This window comes from Lagopus muta, chromosome 26 (assembly GCF_023343835.1).
Source record: "Lagopus muta isolate bLagMut1 chromosome 26, bLagMut1 primary, whole genome shotgun sequence".
In the NCBI taxonomy this organism is placed as follows: Eukaryota; Metazoa; Chordata; class Aves; order Galliformes; family Phasianidae; genus Lagopus; species Lagopus muta.
The window spans coordinates 2,389,835-2,417,281 of NC_064458.1; the positions used below are offsets into that span (position 1 = coordinate 2,389,835).

Sequence of the window (27,447 nt, forward strand, 5' to 3'; positions counted from 1 at the left end):
CCTCTCTCTTCCAGGCCGAACACCCCCCCACTCCGTCCGCCTCTCCCCCCTGTAACAGCGGTGCCGCTGTGGCGCTCCGCCAGGCCGCTAGGGGGCGCTGTGTTCCCGCTTTGGGGCGGGGCGGGCTGAGTCGCTTCCTGGCGGCGGCGACTCGGCGGAAACGGCGGCGTTGGCAGCGGCGGAGCGGGTCTGCGGGTGGGCTCCGTGTTTGCCGAGTGTCACCTCGGCGTCCCGCCGCCCGCTGCGTGTCCCCGGTCGGCACAGGAGGCAGCATGTCGGTGGCGGGGCTGAAGAAGCAGTTCTACAAAGCGAGCCAGGTGAGGCACCGCGATCCGCGCCTTCCCTTAGCCGTTGCTGTCCGTCCGCTCTCGGTGCTCCCGGAGGTTCGTTCCTACCCTCCCTACCGACCTCGCCGCTCTCCGGCTGATGGCGGTTCCGCTGTTTCCATCCGGTAGCCCCGTGCCAACGAGCCGAGCTCCCGTTGCGCCTCGGTGTTCCGCCCTGGGACACCCCAGGCGTCCCGTCCCCCCCCTTCCCCGGTCTGTTCTGCTTTCCCATCCCGTTACCGGCGCCCATCCCTTGGCCGGAGCCTCTTCCCTTCACGCAGACCCGTTGCGGGCTCCATTGCCATCCCTGCTACGGCAATCCCTGGACTGATCCCCCACTGCTGTGGCAGTGGGTCGCAGCACCCCTGGTTCAAGCCCACCGTTGCCGTCAGGTGCCCTCCCTGCTGTGTTGGATGGAGATGAGGCACTGCTGGAGCTCTGCGTGCCATCGGTGTTGTGGTGTCATGAGCACAGCTCTCCATCCAGGCCAGCACAGTGACACAGTCACCAAAAGGAACTTGGCTCCAGCACGACGATGCAGAGATCAGTGCAGCTTCACTGGGAGCTGTGTGGCAAAGAGCTTCCATCCCTGTGCTTTATGGAATTCCTGGACAGAGTGAGAATCACAAAATGGCCAGGGTTGGAAGGGACCTCAGGAATCATGAAGCTCCAACCCCCTGCTGCATGCAGGGCTGCCAACCTCCCATTTAATACCAGCCCAGGCTGCCCAGGACCCCAACCAACCTGGCCTTGAACACCTCCAGGGATGGATGGGGCATCACAGCCTCTCTGGGCAGCTGTTCCAGCCTCTCACCACTCTGATAGTAAAGAAATTTAAGGATAATAATAATAATAATAAAGGGATTTTAGGAGCAATGTGTTAAAGGGGAAAGGGAGAGCAGTTGCATAAAATGCAGTCTGCAGGGCGATGTTCGCTATGGCCTTGGGAAATTCCCACTGCTGTGGTAGCTCTGGGACTGGGGAAGTGTTTTGTGCTCAGCAGGGCAGAAGCACAGCTCCCCATCTGTGTGCGTCAGGGCTCTGCTCTTTGGGAAGACTGTCAAAAGAGCAGTTTTTAGCAAACGAAGCCTTTTTGTGCCTCCTGCAGTTATAGTACGGTGTTGTTCCTGAAATTGATCTTGGGATTATTGTTTTTTTAATGCATTTTTGGAACAAATCTGGATTTAGGAGCGCGCCCTTAGCAGCACTGCTCTGGGTCCCCCAGTCACTGCTTTTGTGCCCCTGTTTTCAATTTAAGGCAGGTTAATTTCTCACAGGTCCACCAACGGGCTCTGCTTCCCATGCTCATAGTTTAAACCCTTCTAATCTCAATCTGCATACGCTTGCTACGTGGATGGGTTCCTTCCTTGGCCATGTTTATGAGAAAGCATTTTGCTTAAACAGCAAAGTAATACATTCCTGAAGTCATTCCCCACCCCCTTTCTTACAACAGGAAAACAAATCTCTGCATCATTATTATGGCTTTTTTTTTATGGCTTCCATGGGGGAAGGTTGTGCTGAAAAAGAAACTGTAGGAAGGCTTTCCTAGCACAGATGTGCAGTGTTGTTGTAGCAGGGCAATTAGAGGTGAAAGCGCATCGATGAGTCAGAAGCAACGTGTTTCCAAAGCCTGGAAACATCTTTCTAAAACATCTGATGAAACTTTTCTGTGGGGAATTACTGTAAACTGAAGTGAATTCATATGTGGTCTTTGGTGGGCGTTTTTCTTATGGATGCTGTGTTTTATTTTTTTAAAGGAACCAATCTGATTACTCATGGAAAAGTTAAACCCTGTGAGCTCTCTGGTGAGCAGCAGCCCAGCGTCCAAACTTGGAAGCCCATTTATCTGCATGCATGCTTGCATGTACTTGTTTTGAGCACTTAGCTTGTGCTCAAGCAATATTGCAGTGGGGGAAAAGCTGTGTGTGTGTGTGGCTGCATCTTGGGCTCTCTTGCAGCTCCTGCTGCTGCAGGGTTTCGGAAGGTGATGAAATCTGAAGAAGCCTTTCTGCTGGTATTTGCAGTAGGGTTGCAGAGTTGCTTTGCAGGATCTGGAGAAGCGCAGTCACAGGGTGGACCCTGCTATTGCCTTCATGGTTCCAGTGCCTGGAACCACACTGCAGAGGTCCTTTGTCTGGAAACGAGAGTGACTGGTTCTAGCTCTGCCCCTGTTCTGTGTTCTCCTCTCCTTTTCATTTTCACCCTTCTTCCCTTTGCCTCCCCTGGTCCCAATCTTCAGCCACTCCTTGGCTGAAGCAGGAGGAGGATTAGCTATTTTTTGGCTCTCTTAAAGGTATTAGATGCTGCCAAAGCCAAACATGTGGAAGATCTTTCCTAAAACGTTGTGTTTTGTTCCACGTCTGTTATTAATTGAAGAAGAGCACAGCCAGGACCGAGGCATGCTGGGCCCTTCAGTCCCGGGTATGGGGATAAAGCTGGGCATCAGCTTCTGCCTTGCACCCGTATGCAGCAGAGAGCCTACAGTACCCTGCGAAAAGCCATGCTTGCAATGCTGCAGGACGTGAGCCTGTGCATCCAGAACAGGTTTTGCTAGTTCACAGCAAAATGTTCCTCTGGAGAGAGGGAAAAAAAAAGAAAAGACAGTACAAAAATAAAACCAGCCTTTAGAAAGTGTTCTCCCGTGGGGGAGAAGCAACCAAATGCACAGCTTGGAGCTCCAGCTGGGTGCTGCATGGGAGGCTGTCATCACTGTGGTCCACTGCTGGCCTCTCGGGTACTCAGGGAGATGCAGAAACCTTCTGGTGCATAGATGGCTTCACATGCACTGTTTTCTCTTTCTACAAACCAATTGAAGCCCTAAAGTGGAAGGTTTAATATCTGCAAGGCTTTCTGTTAATTTGTCATTTGATACACTTGGTGCATAAGCAGGGCAAAGAAATGTGTCTGTGCTGTTCCCTGGGGAACCCAGTGCCAAGATGAGCGCGTGTGCAGGTTCCTTGCTGCTGTCCTACAGAACAGCATGCTACCTGTGTCAGGGGGTTATCTGCCACTGAAGGGACAAGCCCTAGGGTGGAGGCACTGTGATGTGGCATTGGTGAATGTGTCCCCTCCCTCTGCCAGGTAGCCCTGTCCCCACTGGGGCATGCCAACTGCTGGCATTCCATGTGTAACAAGGCCTTTGCAGAGACATGAAACACGTTCTTGTGTTCCCATCGATCAGCCCTGATGGCTCAGCATGGAGTTGGATTCAACCCAGGTGGGAGAGTGGCATTGCTTTCTTTTGCTCAGCCCTCAATGTCGTTGTCATGTGGAACAGGATGAGCGTTCTCTGCGTGGACCAAACCCAAACCTTGCTCGTCCTGCTCAGGCTCAGTAACCAGAGCACCGTACGAGTTCTTGTGCTTGCTGTGCTTGAGGAGCTCCTTGCCAGCCACCCTTCTGCTTGCAATCTGTCACGGCTGCACTCGGTGACCATGCCAAAACCCTTGGTGTGTAGGGCAGCACGGCAGCCTCAGAGCTGTAGGATAACATCCTCTTCCCTTCCTGGGGTGTGCAGAATGAGAACAGAGAGCCCTGGCCCAGGACAAAGACCAGCAGCCTCCCCCCTCTGTGTGCAGAAGACAAAAGCTGTATTCTGAGAGGGGAGTGCTCATTAAAACTACCAAGCCCTTAACATACACACTTTTTCCTGAGTTTGATGATTGCTCTCGAGGCTCTTGAAGATATTTTTGAAAACATGAGTGCCTGATCTGAGGACCTGGGCTGCGCTCTTTGGCCCATGACAGTATTTCACTCCAGGAACAAGCGGATCCTACGCCCTGTACGCCTGCAGTGTGTGCTCACTGTCCTGAGCAATGGCTGAAGAATCACCTGTGCCTGGTGCTGAGGTGCAGCAGCATCAGCTTAAAGGCCTGAGACACGAGCCTGGCCCAGACACACTGCACAGGCACTGCGTGAGGACCAGGAGAGGGATGGCAATGCCCTTTTTTTGTCTTTCTTCCTCTTGTCTGGTCCGCAGAGAGATTTCCTTTATGAAGTTCTTTCTGTTGAGGCTTTGTGCTGTAGTTTAGGATGTTCTTCTTCCCTCTCCTGTTTCCCACGTTGTACCTTTTAACAGTTCCTAAAGTTAAGCCAGTCCTCCTAGCACTCTTAGGCTTTCTCCCCCAGGCAGGAGATGGCTCTCCACTCATTTCCTTTGCTCTGTTTGCAGCTGGGCACTGGGCTGCTCTGAGTGTCACAGATGTGCTGTGCAGTTCAGGATCTCCTGCTGGAAGGGAAATGGGCTGCTCAGCATGCAGGATAACCTTTTACACCGAAAACAAAACCCACAGAGGCCCATTTCCCTGGCCTGTTGGTGCCCCGTCCTGCTGCAGACGTTTTGAGTTGTGCCTGTTTCCAGATGGAAGCTGTTCCCACACTGCTAGATGCTTCCACACCTGCAGCTCAAGACAACCATTGCAAGAGCTTCAGCCACTGATAGCAGATGCTGGATGTGAATTGCAGGGCTAAGAACAGTGGTGTCAGGACAGTGGTGTCCCCAGCGCTGATGTGCTGCAGCTTTATGGACATAGGAAGCACGGTGCCACAGTGGGCGCAGAACCTCAAGACAAGCCAGGCTGTGCACTGACATGCAAATGTCATACTGGCTTTTAGGGAATCCTTCAGAAAAAGGATGGCAATGGACCTCAGAGGCAAGATGTGAGGAGCACAAAGAGGCCTGGTGAGTAGGGCACTCTCTGAATTTGAATTTGAATCCCCTGCTGGGACACAAGGGGCACAAACAGCACGGAGACACCGGTGCTTTGCCTTGAAGCTCCTACAGGTCAATTCAGCTTGGAGCTGAACAAAATTCATCTAGAAGCTACCTTCAGTTCTGTCAGTGTGTACAGCAGCATCTCTTTTGCTCCTGTTTTGAAGTTGGAAGAACAAATCCTCCAGTTTTCTCTTCCAGGTCTCCCCGTGAGGCTGGCACAAGGCAGTGCTGCTGGGTTGAACCTTGGTGACAAAGGCAGGCTGAGATGCAATGTCCAAGTGCCTTATCTGAAAATATGAACTTGAACCAGCAAGTAGAGGGATTTGCCATGTCCTCCCAGCCTTATCTTCTCTCCCATGGCACTCAGGCTTTCCTCTATTAGTATTAACCCAGGCTAGAGTCCCCTCCATCCTCCCATGTTTGTCATTCAGTATTCATCTGCTCCTGAGTCACAGGGCTGAGAAAAGGAGGATTTGCTCAAGCACAATGTGATCCTGGGTGCTCAGAGTGCCAGCCAGCAATGTCAGAGAGCAAACTGTGTTCTGCAGCCAGTCAGAGTGCTGCTGTCATCCTCGCCCAGCGTGCTGGAGCCCTCAGCTTTCTGTGCCATTGGAGCCCAGTGTCTCATTGATGCCTGTTTGCAAGTCCAAGTATGGCAGGTGCAAATGTGAAGCAGAATGCAGGTACTCTGCTCTCAGCAAACCTCAGAGTCAATGGGTTTCAGGGACCAGAGGTGCCTCTCCCTGTCCTCACTGAATGCTGTTATGATGCCTGCTGCTCCATCTAGCTAGAATGCCCATGTGCAGGAGATTTTAATAGTAATTTCCTTCCTTTCTTGCATGATTTGTCATTGATGAAATACTTGGCATGGCAGCGTTGTTCTGCTGGTTAATCATTGTCAGAACAGCCCCATGAATACAGCAGTTTTCAGCTTTTCTCACTGTTGTCCAGCCTGTCTGGAGGTGCAGGTTCACTTCTTTGTGTCAGTTATGTTGACTTGGCTTTTCTCATCCTTTTAGGATTGCTTTTACAGCTTTTAGGTTCCCATCGTCATTAAAGCTCTGGTTCTTGAAAGGCAAAGACAGAAAGCAGAGGAGGAAAGCTCTGGCTCCCCCATATTCAGCTCACTGTGCTTCCCTCCTCATTTCTCATGTTAAACAGAGCACTGTTATCCCATGTTTACAGCTGGGGAATCTGGGACACGGGGAGGATGCATGATTCAGAGCTGTGGGGGAATCGTGTGGCACCAGGAATGCTGATTCCTCCTTGTCATCTCACCCTGTCTAAAATTACCTATTTGTCTAACTGTTCTAACGGGTTAATTTGAGGGTGAAGTATTGAAAGTGTAAGACAGAGCTGAAGGGGGGGGGATGTTGCTGGAAGAAGTGGAAGGAAATCCTTCCTCCTGCTTCGCCCTGCCAACACTTTCCTCCTGGGAAAGAGCAAAATGGGGATGAGATCAGGCAGACTGCTCTGTAAAAGCTGACTTATTCCTTCAGTGCATTTGTTGTTCCTTCCCTCCCCCATTCCTCCATACTCCAGCACCTTTTGCCAGGACTTGCAGCCCTATCCAGCCCCTGGCAGACGTGGGGGGACGTGGACCCATAGCATGGAAGTGCTGCTGAAGGAGTGGAGCAGTTTGCCTCGCTTGAGATGCAGGAGCACTCATGTAAAAATGAATCAAAGCTGCAGGCTCAGTGTGCCTGGGGAGGGCTGTAGCCTCTTTTGCAGAAGCTGATGTTGGCTGAAGGGAAGAGGTTCTGTCTGTGCCCCTCTGAGCAGATGTCTGTGCTCACAAGTAGGTTCATTAGGGGGCTGGGAAGTGCTGAGCACCGTCCTCACCTGCACCTTTCCACAGTCCCTGAGTCTCCTGGCAACTTCTGCTTCATCCACCTGAGGCGTACAGTGGGTTCCTACAGGGAGCCAAGATGGATGAAGAATGCAATGTGAAAAGGTCTTCTGTGCTCTGTCAGGAGTGGAACGTGAGGGGGTTATTGCAAGACCTGCTGCACTGTGTCACCATGCTGCTGTATTCCCAGGGAAGGCTGCTGGCGTGTGCCACTGCCAAGCAAGATGCCAAACTACTGGGAAAAAAAGAACAAACCCAGAAATAAAGTAAATCCATAATTCAGAAGGTGTTGGGTTTGTGATGTCAGCTCGCCTCATTCACATGGAAAAGCAGTGATGCGTCTGGACATTCATGCTGTTTCATAAGAGCCCCATGCAGAGTGCTGTGCTGTCAGCCTCTTTGCTTGTTGGTCAAATCCTGAGTGTGAGTGATGAAATTGGGGCCCAGAGCTGAAGCATGCAGGGAGTTGCTCTGCTCTTGCTTGTCTGCAGCATGGCTTTCATGTCATTCTACAGATCTGCTCCTTGCTGAGCTCTGGCCCCTCGCTGTCCTGCTGCTTCCCTGAGCTGGGGGCAGGTGAGTGACATCTGTGCAGAGCTGGAGCAGAAGAGGAAGGAGCCATGCAGCATCACGTTACTTCTCTGTTAGTGAGGGTCTGTGTGACATGGCTTAGTGCGAGTTTCACACACACCCCTTGGCCTCTCCCTGTATAAAAGTAATATATATATATAAAATTCTTTTTTTTTTTTTTTTTTTTTTTTTTGAGAAAGAAAGGTTTCCTCTTCCACCTGCCCCCACCCATCCCTTTAAACTGCAACCCCATCACTTTCAGGTTCCTGTTGACAGGAAGCAGCCGTGCTGGGAGGCTGGGGCTTCGTGGCAGCAGCCATCCAGGCTGAAGCTGTAAGCAAGCAGCTCCCTGGATCCCTTCCAGCAGCAGCATGGTTTCCATCTGGGGCTGAGGGTCAGGACCTGCCCTGCTGCTCCTCCTGGTGAGTGCACAGAGCACAGCCCATGCCATGCTCATCCCAGCCTGTGCCACTGGCTTCGTCACCAGTACCTGCTGGTGCAGGGGGGATTTCCTTCCTGAGCCACTGGGATCTGAGAATCTTCCTCTCTCACCTGTTAATGAAGTTCAGAGCATTGTCACTAATGAGCCTGTGCTTCTGCTCAGAAAAGTGAAGCACATCTCTGTAATGTAATTCTGTCTTTCAGACAGAAGGTAAAGTTTGTGTTGTGATTAAAGCTTTACAGGGCTTTTTCTGATTGAGAAAATGCTTGATAATTCATCCCAGAACTTAAAACCAGGCTGTATGTGCTTGCTGGGCCAGACTTTACCTGGCTATTATAATATATCAGGCACTTTCTTGACCAAATTTGTATTGATTTTATAGGACCAGCTATAATTAACATTATTCTTATCACCTTCATAACGAAAAAGCAGAAAAATGGTGGACAATTACCCACCCACAAAGCAAATCTACTGAGTAAGGAGGTGCTGCTCTTAGCAGAAGGATTTTTTCCCTAATCTTCACTGTGTAGCAAAGTGGTGAAGCATTTAGCAAGCACTACATTTGGTGCTGACGTGTGGCTGCACACGTGCTTTTGCTGGGCACTGAGCAGGCACAAATCTTCAGCACCAGATGTTGCTGGAGCCGTTCTCATACGTAGCAAAGCTCCTAATTGCATTGGATGCATTTCCAAGAGCGAAGGAATCTGCTTTCTGTATTTAAACAGGGTAATGCAGGAGGGGTTTCTGATACACCTGGTTCTCTGGCTTCAAGGCAGAAAGGCTGAAGTGATGCATTGAGAGTGCAATCTGCAGAGTGAAAGCAAACTGCAGGAGCCTGAGCTGGCTCTGCTGGCTCCCCGCAGCCTTACAGATGTCACTCCCCCTCTCCTTTTCCTTAGGATGCTGTGCTGGGGTGTGATAACCACTAAGCCTTTCCTAGTATTCACGTTAACAAAGGAAAACGTGTGTTTGTATGATTTTCTGAATTATTTCTCTCCCATTTTGATGTTTGTGTACACTGTGATTGCTGTAGATCTTGTTTGGCCAACGCAGCCTGTGTTAAAGAAGGGACGTGAGCTGTGCTCTGTCCTCCTCTGCTCCACTTGCACTTAGGAAGGGGGATCACTACCTTCCCTTTTACAGATCCGAGCTGCTGCTGAAGTCCTTTCACCGCCTTTTTTGGATCTGGTCTGTCCATGAGCCTGACTGCTGACTCAGCTCCCAGTCCTCATTCACACAGTCTGCATCTGAACCTGCACACACATTACCTAACTGCTCAGTGTGTCCCATCAGCATGGCTTGGCCTCATCCATCACACTGCAGACCTGGAGCTGACCAGCTCTGTAGCCCCATTCCCAGCCCTGTGACATTCTTTGAGCTCTGCTGTACTTTTGCTTGATGATACCATTCCATGATATCCATCCAATGCTGATACCACACTGCCCTGTGCCCTGGGGTGGTACTGTTCTTGTGTTTCACTGGAGCAGAAATCCTGTCTACTTCTCGAGAGCCCTTCCTGCAAGCTGCCTCATGCTTGCTGTGTTTGGGACCTCCAGTTGTCAGAAACCCTCATTTTTTTTCCATTGCTTTCCATGATATCCTGATCTCCCTGGCAGCAGCATAGACAGGCTGTTGGTTGCTCTGCTTCAGCGTCATCAGGACTTTGCTGCTGCCTCACAAAAGAGGCAAAAAGCAAATTCCAGGAGGCCCTTCAGCACTTTGTGCCTTTCTGCCCTATGTACTGAGCAGCTCCAAGTGTCAAATGGCAGCAGCTCCTCTTCCCCTGCGTCAGAGGTCTGGTGGAGCTGCTGGGAAGTGATTGCTCAGCAACTTCAGACAAGTCAGGCAGTGATTAACAAAGGCTTTTGGAGATAGGATGTGGGGAGGTTGGGCAGGAAATCTGAATGCAAGGCAAATATTCCCCATTTCCCCTCAGTTTACTGTAGTTCTGCAGCCGGTGGGCGAGGAGATGGGCAGTGCCAGTTGCACAGGGGAAAACTGCTGCTGCTTTTTCCCTGTGGTTTTGTTTTCACTTGTTTGCTTGACCCAGTTTTTTTAACTCTAGCTGAATAGAAATGATGTCTCATTTGGTATAAAGCAAGTGAGAAGTAGCTAATAACAGGAGAAAATGTGATGCAAGGCCTCGTTGCTGACTGTTGGGAGGTGCCTGCTTTCATGTGGTAAGCCCGTGGCAGGAGGTGAGGACTGAAACTTCTCCTCTCTGGTGCCAATCTGTGCTCAGGGCAGCAGTGTGCCCCTGCTACAAGCTAAGACTCAAATGCTGTTCATCCAGCTACAGAAAATGAAAGGATGAATTCCCCAAGCAAATGGGCAGTGTCTGCATTGCACTGGCCTTAGCTCTGCGAGTGAGACCTGCTGGCTCCTGCTTAAGTTACGTTTTCTAATTCATGCTGTCCTCATTCCTCTGAGCCCATCTGCTGGATGGAGATGAGTCATTCGATAATGCTTTGAGTAGGTGATTGCACAGGTGGCTCCCTAGAAAGCTGTCTTTGCATATGACAGCTCTTTCTTTGCAGTTCCTATATGACAAGATTACAACCTGAGGTCACTTTGAAGGCATTTTGCTAGGGAAGGAAGGAAAGGGAAGGGAAAGGAAGGGAAAGGGGGCAGGGCAGAAGGCAGCAGGAGCACCTCTGTGTGTGTTTGCACAGGTTCATTGATGGTGCTTGGTCTCAGGAGGGAGTCGCTCATCCTGTAAAAGAAAGGAGCAGTAAAGGCAAGAAAGCCCAGCAGAAGATTGAGGGCTGGATACCAGAGTGAAAACACTTCTGTGAGTGGGGAGATGGGATGGGGTAAGTGGCAGGTGGTACCATCAGGTCTGAATGCCCAGAGAAGTGAGATGAATGGCAGGACTGATGTTAAGAGCCAGCAGCAGTGTCTCACATGGAGGGACAGGGAGGTGAGAGCTTCTGCTGTTTGCCTTCCTCTGATTTGCCCTTCTGTAGCCAAACCGAGTGTGAGAAAAGGTAGGGCAGTGTCTGTCGAGTCATATCCCACTTCTGGTTATGGTTCTGCTGCTAACCTGCTCTTGACAGTAGGCAAATCACTTCCTCTCATTCTCTTTCCTCTTTTCTGCTTAGAGTGATGACTTTTGGGTGAGGAAGTCCGGCAGATGTGGTGGAGCTGTGCCAGGACCTACAGAGCACTGTGGGGACTCTCAGCATCCTTTGGCTGCTCAAAGCATGGAGGCTTGCTAGGGGATGTGCCTTCCTCCTTGTTACGAGACTATAATCGTTCATCCCTTATTCCATGGAGTAACACTTCTGTCTGTTTCCTTCCCTTTAAAGTAGGTCAGAAGTTGCCCAGATTAGGATGCACTTTGCTGTGGGTGTGCTGATCACTGGGTAAACTGGGATGCCTGCTACCTCTCTGCAGCGTCATTCCTTAAGAAAGGATGCCTTCTGTTTTCTAATAGCTTGAAAGCCTCTGAGGAGGCAGAATGTGATCGAGGATAAGAAGCAAAGATGGACAGATGCCAGAGAGAACTGCAGGCTCAATGAGGGCAAAAGGTGTGTTTGCAGTGCCAGTGCTCCCAGTGGGCTGCTGCTGCTTTCCTGGCCCACAGCTGAGGATGCAGTGAGCAGCAAGAAACAGGGATGGAGGAGAAGTGATGCCTGCTGTTGGATGAACACCTTCCAATCTTGCCACGCTGCCAAGGATTGTGGTGGGAAGGTGACAATTGCCATGAGACCTTAGAGACAGCACGGCTGCTTCGTAGGTGCTGGAGCAGAGTGTGTTTCAGGAATAGATTTTGGGGTTCTCCAGCCCTGCTGCTGACAGACCCCACAGCAGGAGAGTGCAGCACCGTGCTTGAGGGATTAGAGCCACGTGCTGCCCAGCTGTTCTAAATATACGTGCAGCAGCAGCGAGCTGTGTTGGCTGCATGGAGCTGTGAGCACCCTCCTCCTCCTTTGTGATGATGAAGCTACTAGTGAAGACAACCAAAAATTACACTTAATTCCAGGGCGCTGTGCCTCACTGAGCTGTTGCAGTGCCTTTATTTAGCTCCCACAGGCACAGCTCACAGCAATGTTGTGCACTACCGAAACTGCTCCCCAGCAAGCCCAGCACTTACAGCTGTGTTTCCCTTAACTGCATCTCTCGACCAGGATTTTGTGTTGCACTAAAGCCCTGTTCATCTGGGATTCAAAACACCTACAGCACCTTTTTAGTCAGTTTGTGGACTGTTTTCTTTTTTCCTTTATTTTTTCTTTCCCACTGAACTTGCTCTTTTCTAATGCAGGCAACCAGGGCAGAGCTGCTCGTCTGTTTGCTTGTCTGTGGTTTTTATTTCTCAAAAGAGCACTTTCTGCTGAGGCAGGACGCAGGGAGGAGTGAGAAGGCTTTGGCACATCAGTCTTGGGAAGGATAATGTTTTCATTGCAGTGTGGGCAACTGCTTTGAATGCAGCGATTGCATGTGTTTGATATGTTATAAATAGCGCTGGCTGTTTGCTAAGGGGAAAAAATGCAAGTTTCAAAAGAAAAAACAGGTATTTTTCGTTCTTGATGAGCTGTGCTTGTTCGAGGAAGTTACATCCTACAGCTGACTACCTTAATTTCCCAATTGAAAATACTTGGAAGTTGAAGAGCAGTGTGTCGGACCGGGATGTGTGAGGTCCCTGTGGAGAAGCTGCTCGTTGGCACAGCACTGATTTCAGCCTCCTGTATCCACAGGCTGGGCAGCCAAAGACTTGCTCACTTTTAGGGCCAGTGCTGCACATCTGCCCTCTGCTGGATCTTGAGGTGGAGGGGCTTCACCAGCACTCCTCAACTGCAGAAGGTTTGGATGGTGGCATCTTCCCACTCGGTTTTGGCTCTGTTTTCATGGTTGGTGATTGTACTGTACATTGATTTCCCTTTTTTTTGCCTACACATCTGTCCTTCCTCCATCACCAGCACTGGTGTGATGCAGCAAGGCTGCAGTGCAGCACAGCACATCCCATTGCTCTGAGCTGCCACTCATTGACTCTGGGAATGCATCTGCTGCTTGCAAAATATCTTGATGCTCTGTACTCCTAAATACATCCACAGGCACCTGCTGTGCGGAGAGATGCCCTGGGCACGGCCTCATGTCACCATCTGTTTGCAGCAATGTTAAAGGGGTGGTGCTGCAGCCAGCCAGCAATGAGGGGAGTGCAGCTTTGGGGTGGGTGTGCCAAGGTCCTACTTAATGCCACTGGGATCTGTTTAGGTTTCAGCGATGGCGTGGGCAGCAGCAGATGCCTGCTAGGTGTGTCTGATTCATCGGGTTTACGTAAGGGTGAACCAAATGACGAGAGCGTTGTCCGATGGTTTGTTATTTACCACGAGTTCATCCTGGGGTTGAAGGGCAGTTGTGTGGGTTGAATGAAGGAGTGGTGGGTTTGGAGGGGGCTGGTGAGGGTGAGGAGGGGTGTGTGGATTTTGTGTTGTGTCTGGAGAGACGGCACAGCCCTCCCTCATCCCTGGGATTACGTTTCTCTCCCACTCTCTGCTATAAGAGAAGCCCCTTTCCATCCTGTCTTTCTTATCCTTCAGCATACACAGCTCATTCCTTCCCCTCCTTGTTGCCAAGCTCCTGTTGCAGTAGTTAGCTAACAAAAGGGCTTTCATTTCTGAACATCTTCTGCCATGCACAGCCCTTTGGTAGCATTGGAACACCAAAGGTAAGTGTGATTGAAGCCCCTGCGAGTCGATCCTTGTTAAAATGAGGCTGCAGAATCTGCAAAATACAGTCAGGAGCAAAGAGACAGACGAAGCAGAAGACAAGTGCTGTGCTGTGGAGGTGTTTGCTGGGTGGGATCCACCACTGCACCCTGGCACAGAACCAGAGCCATCCAACAGGACTGCAATCACCGTACCTCCCTACGCCCTGAGCTCAGGTCTGAGCTATCTGGGCCACATTTTTACTGCCAGCAAGCTTTAATTATACACGGGTGTTGCTTCTCTGCTGGACTGTTTGTGCACCGTCTGCTTCGTCCCTTTTTCTGACCCTACAGATTGGTGGTTATAGTGCCAGGTAAACAGCCATCCTGTTTTGAAGCCGTTTTATCTCGCCGATCTGTGACGCCCAACCGTATTGCCTTGTGCTAATATTTGCTCCAGGAAGCACACAGCTTTGGCTGCTTTGCAGTGCAGCTGAGGGCTTTTGCTTTTCCACTGTGTCCTGCTTCTCTTGCACTAAGCTACAGTACTGTCTCCTGTAGGCTTAACATTATGCTATATGCCCTGTCCTGGGCTCCATTTTGTGCCCAGTGCCCCTTATACTGTCACTGGGCACCACCAAACAGAGCCTGGCCCCATCCTCCTGACCTCCCTCCCTTTGGATATTGATTAGTACTGATCAGATCCCTTCTCTAGGATGGATGGGCCTGGGCTAACAGCACGTTGGCCGTGTCCCTGGCTCACATCCCTGCTGGCACAGAGGGGAACTGGCATTAGTTTGTCCTCTTGCCTGACAGATTTGGGACTGTTGGGATGGAGATGGCACACAGTCCCTCCTTCTTTCCTCCTGAGATGAAGCCTCCTAGCTTAATTAGAGCCAGCAGGGAGAAAACCTCAGTCCTATTCGTCCTTCACAGCAGGGCACCAGTAGCATTTCTTGGATGTCAAAAGGAGGATTAAATTAGTCTGCAAGCGAATTTTCCCCCTCCACATCTCTATGCTCTCTGAGAGAGTGTTAAGCCTCCAAAATCACTGTGGTGATCACTGTGTACAGCATGGCATGCAGTCCCCGATTACAGCAGAGCTCTCCATCACAGGCTGTATTTGCAGCTTTCTGGGTTGCAAATCAGTGGGCGGGTGGAGAAAAGCAGGGATGGAATTACTCTGGTTAATTGTACTCTTCTCAGGTGTATTGCAGAGGAAAGGACCTTTCTGGAGGTGCTGCTCTGGGCTGTGTAGAAGCCCCTTTCTGGCCACAGAGGCTGCGTGTCGAGCTGTCTTTTGGCACGGAAGCACAGGAGTGGGTGATGGCAGCTGGCAGTGAGTGCCCACGCAGGGTCTGCAAGGCAGAGCAACCGCTTTGTGGTTTATTTTCCCTGCTCCAAAGAGGAATGTGTGCTTCCCCAGCTCAGAGCTGGCAGGCAGAAGTGTGTGCTGGCACCCCGAGCACAGAGCAAGGATCCAAAAAAAGCAAGAATTTGAGTTTTTGGTTGTTTGCCCATCTGCAGGCAGCTCTGCGGTGATAACACCCCTTTGAGCCCCTCTTGGCACGCTTGCTGAATCCACAGTCCTGCTCTCCCTGCACTTCCCATGTCCTTTCAGGTGCTAGAATAAAGCTGGTGAGGTCAGGAGGGCTGCACTGCACCCAGAAACCTGCATGGACCTTTGTGGGGCTGCACGTGCAGGGATGTGTGAAGATCCATCTGTGTGCATCTGAGAATGAAGTACAGAGCTGAGAGCTGGGCTGGGTGAACCTGGAGAACGCTGACCCATTGCTTTCCCCCAGTGTTTTAATGCCCAGGGGAACCACAGCAATCTCTTTGTGAAACATCTGAGGTCCTCTGCTTCCCCAGAAAGAGAAAAAAGCCTTGCCCAGGCAAAACGAGGCCCTGAAAGGCTGCTGTCTTCTTTCTCAGCTCTTTCAGACTCTTGCTCTAAAAGGATATTTTGGCCTTGGGATGATTTATGCTGCTGTTGCTCAGTGCAGAGCTGTCATTCAGAAGAGCTCTCTGCTCTCTCTGAGCCTCTTCCCCATAATGTCTGCATGCCTCGAAGCTCTGAGCAGCTGCAGATATCCATCCGACCACTGAGGCACGAGGAGCACATCAGCCATAGCAGTGCTCAGCCTAGCACCTTGGTTTGCAGCTTCTTCGTTGTTCTCCTTTCCTAGCTTGGGGTGTAGAATTTTGCTGAATCCCTGCAGACTGTTTTACAGCAATCATTTGATTTTGGGACTAAGCACTGCCCAGGGAGCGCAGTCGCATGGAGCTTATGGGGTATCTCTAAGTGCATTTGGAACTGGATGCTTGCTTAAAGAGGTTTTTTTTCCTTGTCCTTTAACTAAGGAACCACTCTGAGTCCCCATGGGCGCCACAGGAAGAAAGACTTGATAAAATCAAGTATTTGATGTTGAAGTAAACAAACCTGTATTGTTTGTCCAGAATTGGAGTTTTGACTGCAAGCATGAGGAATCCTGGCAATGGCCTGTGGCAGGCATCAAGAGCTTGGGGAGGCAGCAACCATTTCCTAAACCACTTTTGGTGTCTGTGGAGGTAATTTGCTGTGCACAGATCCATTTTGGGGCCTGGCAGTTGCTTGTGGGCGCACTGCAGGTAGCTTTGGCAGGTCTGTTGAGCCCCAGGTGCTGCCACTGGCCTTGCCACATGGGAATGGGGCTGGGCAGGAGATGTTCCTCTCCATTTGAGTTGCATGGAAGGACACTTCTTCAGTTGGATTTGATAAAGCACTGTTGGCACGTGTCTTTCAGCTCGGGAAGGTGAGTGGTGAAGCTTGGGGAAAAAGTCTTTTCTTACACTGAGTGGTATTTTGAAGAAAGCTGATAAGCCCTTGGTGCAGATAGCCAAAAGCAACCCTGCCTTCCCAGCTGTGTCAAACGTCTTGTGTTCGCCTTGTTTTGGAACAGACATCAGAGATACCTTGATAATTGGATTTGAACATTTTCCTGTAGCTTCTCTAAGTCTCTTTATCCTTCTCTTTAAAAAATGCTGAAATACAGAGCCCTAAGCTCTCACCATCTGGATTGCAAGGAGTTGTGGTTGAAGGCTTTGAGTGGTTCTTTCTGGGCTTAGCTCTGTACTGGCTGCTGCAAGCAGAGTATGTGAATTCCCTGTTTACTTGCATTTTGCCTTGTGTGAAATTGAAGCCTCTCTTGAAGGAGAGTTGAGAGACAATGCTGTTGCTCCCTATTTCCAGAAAGCGTCGGAGTTGGAGCTGTGAGTTATGATATTAAAGAGCTTTGTGGCTTCTACCAGGTGAGGAATATCCTGCCTGTGTCTGAAGGCTGAGCTGTGCTGTGGGAGGATAGGGCAGCATGTTGTTACCATGCTTTGGGGTGTTCCTACTGCCTCCTTTCTCTTGCAGATGCTGTCTGGACCATCCCTCTTCCCTTTCTGTCCCCAGGACTCGATACCTCTCTGCGTGAGGCAGAGTGGACAGCCACTGCCATGCCTGATTCTTCCTGCCTTGTTCTTTTTCTGCAGCTGGTCAGCGAAAAGGTTGGAGGGGCAGAAGGGACCAAACTTGACGATGACTTCAAGGAAATGGAAAAAGTGAGTAAGGGATAGGAGAAATCCCCTAAAATTACCCGTAAAAGCCTTCTGTGACCTTGCCAAAGCCCTGAGCTGATCTTCACTGCTGCTGGATCATCTTGTTTTCCTACAGAAAGTGGATTTGACCAGCAAGGCAGTTACAGAAGTATTGACCAGAACAATAGAATATCTGCAGCCAAACCCAGGTGAGTGACAGCACCTCTGCTGTCCACTTCCCCCTCTGCCTCCCAAAGAGGGTAGGAGAGAAAGAGGCAGAGACACCTCAGAGAGAACCTTGATGGCCTTGAGATGAGCCACCAAGCCCACATTTGTTGCCAGGTATGCTGTCTACCTTGACCAGATGTATGCTGGGCTGTCCTGTACATTCCCTGTGGCTTTGCTAACTGGCTGAGCTTAGTGGGGTCTTACCCTAGCTCACAGGTGCTTTGTGGTCATACGGCCCTTTTGACCAGTGATGTGTTTCTGGGCTGTAAGATACTGCTGTTGCTATCAAACAGTGAATAAAACAGATGCATCTTTAACCTTGGATCTAGGAAAGATCTGGAGGGGACCTGTTTTTACCAGGGTGTCCTGAAAACATGTCATCTCTGGCTTGGAAAGGGATGGTTGGCTTTGTAACCATCACCTCCGGAGCCTGCTGTCCTGTGTATTTCCAGGCAGCTTGCTCAGAGAATGCTCCAGGGACTATGGGAGGGCTGGGGAAACTCCTTTGGCCTTCACCAGTTAGCTGTGGGGATCTATATTTATTTGCTGCCTTGGAAAAGAAACTTTACTTTTCATAGCAAGTGATATTTCTGGTAGATGATGACAATAGCACTTCTTGGCTTTGGGAGTCACTTAAAAAAAGAAAAGAGTTGGCAGTGGCCAGCAGCTGCTGGCAAGTCTGAGTAATTACAAACACGGCTGTGGCTGTTTCTGTGCCAGCTTCCAGAGCCAAGCTAACCATGCTGAACACGATGTCGAAGATCCGTGGGCAGGTGAAGAATCCTGGCTACCCGCAGTCAGAAGGGCTGCTGGGGGAGAGCATGATCCGCTATGGCAAGGAGCTGGGCGAGGACTCCAACTTTGGTGAGTGCCCCGTGGGGCTGCACCCTACAGCAGCGTGCAGATAAGACAGCAAAGCCCGATGCCAAATCTCCAAACTGTGTTCTTTTGGATTCCCAAAGGGCTCTGGGACCCTTTGTATCACTTAGCAGCATGTGCCTCTGGTCCAGGCTGGAGTGCCAGATCTGTAGCAGTCTCAGAGCAAATGCATGGCGGCGGCTGCGCCTCATTCCTTAAACCAAAACCAAGGGCAAAATCCACAGCTCACCACTGATGTCTGTGCTGTCAGCTGCCTTTCTGTACACTGGCCTTTAGAAGAGGTCTGAAGGCTTCTACTCGGGGAAGGAGAAGCAGAACCCAAGGGGACTGGATCATAATCAACATTAGGTTTAGGTCCAAAACCTTCTAATACTTTTTTGTTGAGTACTGGGAGAAGCTTGCATGTGGGAAAAACTGTCTCTGTGCTTTTAAACTGAATGTGGTGATGTGAAAGCTGGACTGAGCAATACGAGGTGCTTTAATATGCCATAGAGCTCTGCTATGGGGATTCCATAGCCAAGAAATCTCTTCATGGGCTGACTTCTCATAATCATGAAACAAGCCACGTGTGGCTTGCAGGGAGGAAGGGGGTGTGAAGCTTTTTGATGACATTAGTCTCAATCCAGTGAAACATCAGCCTGCCCATGTGACAGAGCCAATGCAGTGCACAGCTCTCTGATCCCTTCCAGTGCAGGGAGGAGCCTTCTTGCTTCAGGAAAATTACAAAGCCCTGGCTGCTCTGTGGGAGTGGTGAATTCTCGAGGGTATCTCTGGCTGACTCAGAACTCTGTATCTCTCTTGGCTTGCAGGAAACCAGTATTATTGCAGAGCAAGGGGGAAGGAAGTTTTTAGAAGAACATAGCAAACCTGGCTTCCTCTAATAGCCTCTCTTTACAGAAACACTTAACTTGATGAATTTTTATTTTGACAGGTTATCTAGAGTTAGCACCATTGAAATAATTCTTCTGCAGATACTCTGTCGTTTGCTTTTTTTCCACCTGGACAGCAGACTGGTGGTTTCACTTAACTCTCCATTTCATCTGCATCAACTCCTGTGCTGATGCAGTGCTGAAATGATTGGTTTGCCAAAGCTGCACAGGAATAATTTAATCTATAAATGGTTTCCACTGGAATAAAAAGCCCAGACTAAAAGTGCTTTTCAGCGAGGCTGTCTGGTTTAACTGTCATCATTAGAGGGAGCTTTAGAAAAGCTAAATAGGTTTCAATAAGCGACTCTGAGTTCTAATTCAGAGAGAGGTGGAAAAAGAGAAAAGATTGGCTCGATAGAGGTCCAAAATGAATAGAAGGCTGCAGGTTTGTTGTTGACATCTGGGGAAACTTGAGAGGTTGGTCAAGAGTGCTCTGGGCTTAAAAGCCATCTGAACAAAGGGATGGCTTGGCTCAATCAGGCCAAATGTACTCTGCCCCCAGCTTCTGCTGCCAGCAGTGGCCAAGCAAGGTTAAAGCTGTGCTCAGCCAATTAGTAGCTCAGGGACTCCCTGAGTTAACAAAGCTGTTTACAAAACACTTTTCCCTTCCTCTGTGTAGTTCGTAGAGATTGTTCCTCGTGTTCAGAGGAAGAAAATGAAGCACATTGGTGAAGTGTCTTGTGTGGAGTTTGCACCAACATGCCGTTGCCTGCTGTCACGCCAGTCAGCGCTGCCTGTGCTCAGCTCAGAAAGTTGCTCCACGTAGAAACGTGGAGGTTTTTGACATAGGACAGAAGTTGCACATGCTGGGTATCATGGCAGAATGGCTCTGCATGCAGCTGCCACAGACTTTGGCTCTGTTTAACCGGCTGGCTTGTTCTCCTCCTCCCTTTCTCTTCCTTTTCTCACTCAAAGGCGATGCGCTGCTTGATGCTGGGGAATCTATGAAACGATTGGCTGAAGTGAAGGACTCACTGGATATTGAAGTCAAACAAAATTTCATTGATCCCCTCCAGAACCTGTGTGACAAAGACCTGAAAGAGATCCAGGTAAACGCCACGGTGTTGTCTCTGCTGTTCATCTCCTTAGATGCTGGCCTGTTCTGGCTATCAGTGCATGTAACCACTTGCTCCATCACAGTGGAAAACAATGTGGACAGGCAGAGGTACCACTTCTGTTCCCCTGCATGTGATGTGCATTCTCTCTCCATATTTCCTAGTATTTGCTCTCCTGATCAGTGTATCCAGCACCACTGCCACTGCTCCTCAGCAGCCTCTACAGCTGGGTGTAGGTTGGAGTAGTTCATTCACTGTTCTTTATGGAGGATGCTGTCATAGTGTATCCCAACATATGTTCTGGACTGCTTGCTTTTGGTGCTGATTTAAACAGTTCTGACCCTAAGCTGTTACAGGATATAATATTCAGCATCTGTATCCCAATTCCTGATCTGTAGAGATCCCTGTCACTCACAAGGAGCTCGAAGTAGAGCCAGTTCTTCCTTTCCCTGGAAACCTTGCATGAGGAACAGACCTGGGCTGCTCATCACATTGTTTTCCTCCAGCTCCCAGCTAGAAAGGGGTGAAACTATATTTCCATACCATACTTGAAGGTTATTCCTTAATAAGAAGCACCTACAGCAGTAATGCTTTGCCAAACTGTCTGCTCCTCCGCATCATCTCACAGCACCCCTGATATGCAGCTCTCTATCCTTGCTGCAACCTGAACAAGCATGGGAGCCACAGAAGTGTATGCTCTGAGATCAAGCTTCTGAAACGAATGAGCTTGGCCTGTGACCAGTGCTGCCTTCTCAACACAAAAATTCAGTTGCTCCCAGTCTCTGGTTCTTTCCTCTTTTTTCTTTGCTGTTCATAACCGTCTTCTTCCCAGCACCATCTCAAGAAGCTGGAAGGCAGACGCTTGGACTTTGATTACAAGAAGAAACGACAGGGAAAAATCCCTGATGAGGAACTCCGACAGGCCATGGAGAAGTTTGAAGAGTCCAAGGAAGTAGCAGAGACCAGTATGCACAACCTCCTAGAAACTGATGTAAGTGCATAGAGGGCGCCTGGACTCCTTGCTGCTCCTGGGGCTGAGAGCTGGGGGTGGCTTTTGTGTTTCCATCTGCGTGAGGGTGCCATTGGGGAATGAGTTTGGCCAGATAATGCAGCACCCTTGGGAAGGATTTGACCAGCTGGGGAAGGGAAGGCTTCAGGGTGGGAGACAGTGGAAGAATGGGAGCCATTCTGCTGAGTCTGAGCCAGAGCCTGGTCTCATGTACCTGAAGTCCCAAACCTCATCCTCGTTTCCCTGGGGAAGCTGTCCCTTGTGCACGTTTCCCAGTATAATCTCAGCCCTAGTGGGAGTCTTCTGTCAGCAAGGGAAAGCCAATCATCCTGCCTTGGTTTGATTCTCTCAGATTGAGCAGGTGAGCCAGCTGTCGGCCCTGGTGGATGCTCAGCTGGACTACCACAGGCAGGCAGTGCAGATCCTGGATGAACTGGCAGAGAAGCTCAAACGCAGGTGAGTCCTGGGGGCTTTGGGCACTCGGTTCTCACAGCCATGAGCTCTGCATGGCACTTGCCTGTAAATATACCTGGCTCCCTGTCTGAATCTGCCCCCTGGTGTTAAAGCCAGTGCTTGCAGTCACTGCAGCTTCGGTCCAAACCTCATTCAGATCAGTGATGGGCGCATTCTGACATACAAAACATGTCTGTCCTTGCTTCACGGGCAGCCAGTTTCTGCTGCTTTGAGCGATGCCTGAATTGGAGTGTGCAGTTCCCAGGGAACTTGATATTGAATTTGGCAGAGAAAGGGCGGATATGCAGTGCACCCTTAATGCCAGAGCCCACAGCTCCTTGCATCTTGGGCCTTGACCAGGAAATATCTTTTAGCTAGACCTGGGATCAAGTAACCGTGCTGCTGGAGCAGATGGATCAGATGTCATGACCTGAATGTGCCTGTCCCCTCCTAGCTTAGTGTCTTTGTGCCATTAGCTTCAGTTGTATTTAGGGAGCTGGAGTTCCTGGTGATTTAGCACTGCTGCCCTGCTGCTCTTCTGTCATAGAAGAAACCACTGAATGGATGCTGTGTCTGGTTGGAATTGAGAAGAGCTGGGAGTATCCTACTGCTGTGAGCTTTCAAAGTGCAGCACGAGTGTCCTCTGCTGGCCTGAAAGCAGTGGTTGCCTGAGCTGCCTCTACAACAAAGCCTAGGAGTGTTGTCTTCCAAAAGCTGAGTTATAGGTCTGAGGTGGAGGCAACTGAAACTCGTCCCTCTATGGTTGTAAGGGGTCAGTTATGTTTGCCTTGCCTAGCTGAGGACAGAGCTTCATGTTTTAGCTCTGGATGCATCATGCCTTTTCCAAAGCATTCACACCAACAAGCAAGATGTGCATTGATCTTCTCAGACTCGTTTTCACTTTAATTTATCCACATTTCTTTTGATTCTGCCAGAATGAGGGAGGCCTCCTCACGTCCCAGGCGGGAATACAAGCCCAAACCCAGGGAGACATATGACTTTGGAGAGAGTGACCAATCTAACGGGGGCTTCTCTTGTGCTCCCACCCCTAAAGTCTCAGGTAAAGTTGTCCCATGTATGTCATCGTGCACACAGGTGTCTCTGGAGCAGTGTCCTGGGGATGGAGGGGAACTGCTCTGCCTAAGAGTTATGTTTCTGATGTGTTGGATGTGCCTGCACAAGCTGGTGGCTCTGAAAGTGTCTTAAACATCTCTAGAGTCAGGCTGTTTTCTCTTGAGGCCCAACAGCCTCTGTTTTCTTGACTTTGGAGAAGTCCCAGCAGAGCCTGCAGTCTGGGTCACTGACTGATAGCACCCAGTCAGGACAGCAAGGGCAGAAAGGAAAAATTAAACATCTCTTCTCCCCATCTTCCATCACGCTGCATTTGTCCCTCCCTGGTCCCAGCGAGGCAGATGGTTTTCTAACAGCATGCAGGATGCCTTGTTTCTCCTAACAGAACCTCCCTTTGGGCCCTGCCTTCCCCTCACTCCAGTTCACGTTGTTTTAAGCATGTCTCTTTTTGTTTGGAAGCAGCTTCCTCCTCTTTCCGATCCGACAAGCCGTCCCGGGCCTCCGTCAGGAGTATCCGTGAGTTTCCTCCCACTGCACTGCATGATGTGTGACCATCTTTCCCCACCCCTCCTTGCTCCTCCTTCCTTGACACTGCTTCTGGAAGCCACTAATACCCCTGTGCTGAGCCACTGTGCCTGGCCAGCAGAACAGCTGGGCTAAACATCACCTCTCCTAAGGCCCAAATGAACCCAACCATGCTATATTGATATTTACCACCCTAAAGCTTTTGCTCACCTGGATGAGTTGTAGCAGCAATCGTCATGCAGGCACGTCCTGCTTGAGAGCACAAAGATCAGGAGCTCTGCCAGGAGATATCAACCAGCTCACTCCTGTTACAAGCCTCCCAGCTCTGATCTGTCCCACTCCTGCACCTACTGCCTGCTGTCCCCTACCCTGCAGCTGGGAGCTGGGGACAGAGCAGGCAGTGCTTCGGTACACAATGTGGGTTTTGTGGTGTCTGGGCAGCAAGCAGCCTCAGATGGGTTGTGACTGGTGGCAAGTCCCCAGGCTGGGCCCACAGGTTGACTTGAAGGAGCTCATGGGGCTTTCATTGGGGTACTGGGGCAGGCTGAATCTGTGTCTTGGAGGCATCAGAGTGGGGCAAGCGAGGGGCTCATGGTGGTACAGTAGTGGGGTAGGAGGGCTTAAGGAGCCTGGAAAGTGTTATATGTTGTGGTTGTGGAACCAGCGTGGTGTTTTGAGAAGCTCTCTCAGAAATGAACCTGCTTGGCTGCTGCTTTTGGTGTTTTCTGAGTTCTCTTCTAATGCTGAGCCCTCTTGTGCTGTGGAAGTTCAGCAGTCCAGGTGTGCTGGGCCTCCTGTTCTGCCATTCCCCCTGCCCTAGCACAGAGCCATGCCAGGTGCTGAGCAACAGGGAAGGGAATTAAGGCCCTGGAGACTGGTGGTCTGCATTAGCTCAGCTTGCTCTCAATAGAATCTCTACAGCTGCGAAGTTTAGTGGCTGCTCTTCTCCCATTAGAGTGGGGTGGGGGGCACAGGGAAGGTACAGGGGTTGGGGCTGTGCTCTGGGAGCAAGTTATGAAGGGAAACGTTTGGAACAAGAAGGCAGAGGAGCCATTGTGCTAAAACCCATCAAAGAGTTCGAACTGAGTTAATGCTTTACCATCCTGGGGGCAAAGCTAACAAACAGTTTCTCCCAGGCAGGGCAGAGCCCCCAATACTCGCTCGTGTCACTGGGGCTGTGTGAGTCCTGGCTCTGCCAGACCTGGTTTGGTGTCTGGGACTGGAGTGAGTGGCTGGCTGCCAGCTGTGGGGCTGGGGCAGGACTGTAGGCAGCCTCCTCACCCCTTGCATGCACTCTCCCCACAGCTCACCTGGACCAGCCCTGCTGCAAGGCGCTCTACGACTTTGAACCCGAGAACGATGGTGAGCTTGGCTTCAAGGAAGGCGACATCATCACCCTGACCAACCAGATCGATGAAAACTGGTACGAGGGCATGATCAATGGCCAGTCAGGCTTCTTCCCACTCAACTACGTGGAAGTGCTGGTTCCGCTACCTCAGTGAATTGGCAGCTCTCCCCGTTCCTCTCCACTCGTGCCCCCTCACAGCGCAGGGCCGAGCCTGCATTCCACGTTTGTCCTGACACGAGCCCTCTAGTGAGGTGGGGAGAGAAGACACGGCCATTTCCTGTATCATCTCGGGGTGAGTTTGCCACCAGGGAACAAGCCAGAAGGGTCAGACAGCCCTATCCTGGAGAATATGTTTTGTCTTTTGTTTTGTTGGTTTTTTTTGTGTCCTTCTGGTGCTTGAACTTAGGTACTTTATGAATCCTGCCAGGTTCTTCCAGTCTGTACGTTCAAGCTGGGTCATAGGCCTCTCCCTGTCCAGTTTTTGTCTTTCCTTTGGTCCAGTTTCCATATGAACCAGGTTGGCTGTGCTGGAGGGCCGGGGTGCATGACCTTCATGCTGATCATTACCCCAGGTCACCTGGTGCTGAGCAGCCCTGAGCCTTGTGGAGGGGTGAGAGGTTTGCCCCTCCTTCAGGATGGTGTGGGCATCTGCCCCTGAACACTACCCACCTCCCCACAGCCTACAGCCCCTGCTCAGTCTGACACCCAGCTGCTGTGGGAAGGGACTCAGCTTCCTCAGCACCCCAGAGCCAGGGCTCAGCGGAGAAAGCACGGAGCAGAGCAACACTATGACACAGATGGAACACTACACCAGCTCAAGGCAGTGCTGAGCCTCTGTGCTGTCTCTCCCCTCCCTGGAGAGGGGCAGAGATGTCTGATGCATGGTGCTGGCTCTCTGTCCTCTCCGTGGCACGGCACGGTTCAATTCCTTTCTGCCCTGGAAATGTTTTAAGCTGGGCTGCTTCTGAAGTTTGGGCTTTTCCTGCTGCAGCCTCTACCTGCAAAACTGAGGGGTGACTCAAGGGGCAGTTTGGGCTGCAGCCCAGGGTCTGCCTATGGAATATCCCAAGTTGGAATGGACCCTTAATGATCATCGAGTCCAACTCTTAGCTCCAGACAAGGGAGGCAGATGATGGCTCCTGCCCATGGTGAGGCAGAGCAGATTGCAGAATGGTCCCATGCAAGATCCTCTCACCTGCTAGCTCTGTGCTTGTTCTCCCCATCAGAACCCCATGAGGCTGAGCTGCAGTCCCTCTGCTTGCTCCCTGGGGCTGCTTGCTTTGGACCAGGTTAATCCTCACGTGCCTTTCCTGCTGCCCCTCCTCTGCCCCCTCCCCATGTTCATCTCCACCCATTGGGAGAAGCTGCACCCTGGGCTCTGTGACCTTCAGCTTCTGCACCCTGCAAATGTGTTTGGTGGAAAAGGCATCTTATATCTCTGCACCCCTTCTGCCCTGCTCCTGGCTGCCCTGGCTGCTCCCAACCTCTTTCCCCATACACGTTTTGGAATGGGGCTGGGAGCTACAGTGCTCAGCTCCTGGGGAAGAGAGCACAGCACTGCATCCACAGCTCCTGAACTCCATTTCTTGCTTTTCCAGTGTTGATAGAAAAATGGTTTCCCTACTCTGGGGGCCTGGCATCTCTGCTGCAGCACTTAGCAGGGCTCTGGCACTGCATTTCTTGACCAGCAACCTCCTGGCCACGCATGCAAGCCTTAGCTCCCTGCCAGCCCCACACTGCAGCTGCTCCATCTCCTGTTACATTTACACAGAACGTTTTTAATGTTTTTAACCATGCATGTTGATGTACGTCTGGTCCCCTGCTACACCGTGGGCTGACCCTCGTCTGGCACCAGTGCCTGACCCTCCCTCCTGGTGCAGGATGTGGGAGCACACGTGGATTTCTCCCCCAGCTCCCAGCAGTGCAGGGGGCCGAAGGGACTGATGGCCTCAGTGCCCTGTCCCTGCCCCACTGAGGGCTGCAGCCATGGCCCAGGGCTGCTGGCTCCTGCTCAGGTGGATGGAGATGAGTCTGTCAGCTGGGACAACTTGCAAGACCTTTTTTGTAATGGTTTGTAAAGGGGAAAAGAAAAACAAAAAAGACCCCCAAATCTCAACTTGTATCTCTGAATAAAAGTATTAAATGTTTTCTTCTTTCTAATGGCTGCATTCTCTCTGTGCACATGAGATCTCTCACTGGAGCTGAGATAGAAATGGGGGATGTGGAGGGCTGGAGGAGCAGCCCTGGAGGAGCATCCGTACCTCTGCTCTGTGCCTTTGGAAGGGCACCCTGATGGGGCTGGAGGTATCCCTGTTTGTTGCAAGGGAGTTGGATCTTTAAAGGTCCCTTCCAACTCTGTGATTCTGTGTGTTCAAATTGGCAGCTTCCAGCAAATGGGCTGTGCCTGCTGAGCACTGCCTGCTGCCTGGCCCTGCAGTCCCTGCAGAGGGCTCAAGTTTGGGGAGAAGAAAATTCCTCGTTTCCATGGGAACTGGAAGAGGAAAGTTTCCCAGCTGTGGCTGGGATCGATCCAGGTGGGCTGAGTGCAGCTGGGCACCCAGTGCTGTCCCTGCAGTGCCTGCATCTCCCCTGCACCCAGGCAGTGCTCAGCGGCCGATCCTGCCGCCTGCACCCCATGAGGTGCAGCCCTGCTTACCCAGGGGCTCATCTCAGAGCAGACAGTGGCTGTGACACGAGGCCCTATAGCAGGGGTTAATGATGCCTTGGGACAGAGCCAACCTTTCCACCATCCAGCATTACCTGCGGCTCCCTGCCGTTACCTGCATGGATACCTGTGGATTTCATTTCCATATCCATGGTGTTTTAATGACCCCGCAA

At 50.9% G+C, this 27,447-nt stretch overlaps 1 protein-coding gene across 2 annotated transcripts; it reads left to right on the top strand.

Moving 5' to 3' along the window:
* Positions 1–114: 114 nt before the first annotated feature.
* Positions 115–26,756, top strand: SH3GL1 (SH3 domain containing GRB2 like 1, endophilin A2). Of its 2 annotated transcripts, XM_048927395.1 has the most exons (10): positions 115–317; positions 17,068–17,136; positions 17,249–17,321; positions 18,061–18,204; positions 20,064–20,197; positions 21,036–21,194; positions 21,565–21,668; positions 22,601–22,725; positions 23,199–23,252; positions 24,567–26,756. In XM_048927395.1, the coding sequence occupies exons 1-10, from the start codon at positions 273–275 to the stop codon at positions 24,761–24,763; spliced, it is 1,104 nt and encodes a 367-aa protein (XP_048783352.1). In that variant the 5' UTR covers positions 115–272; the 3' UTR covers positions 24,764–26,756. The 2 variants fall into 2 exon arrangements, with proteins under 2 accessions (XP_048783352.1, XP_048783353.1); XM_048927396.1 differs by lacking the exon at positions 23,199–23,252.
* Positions 26,757–27,447: the final 691 nt, after the last annotated feature.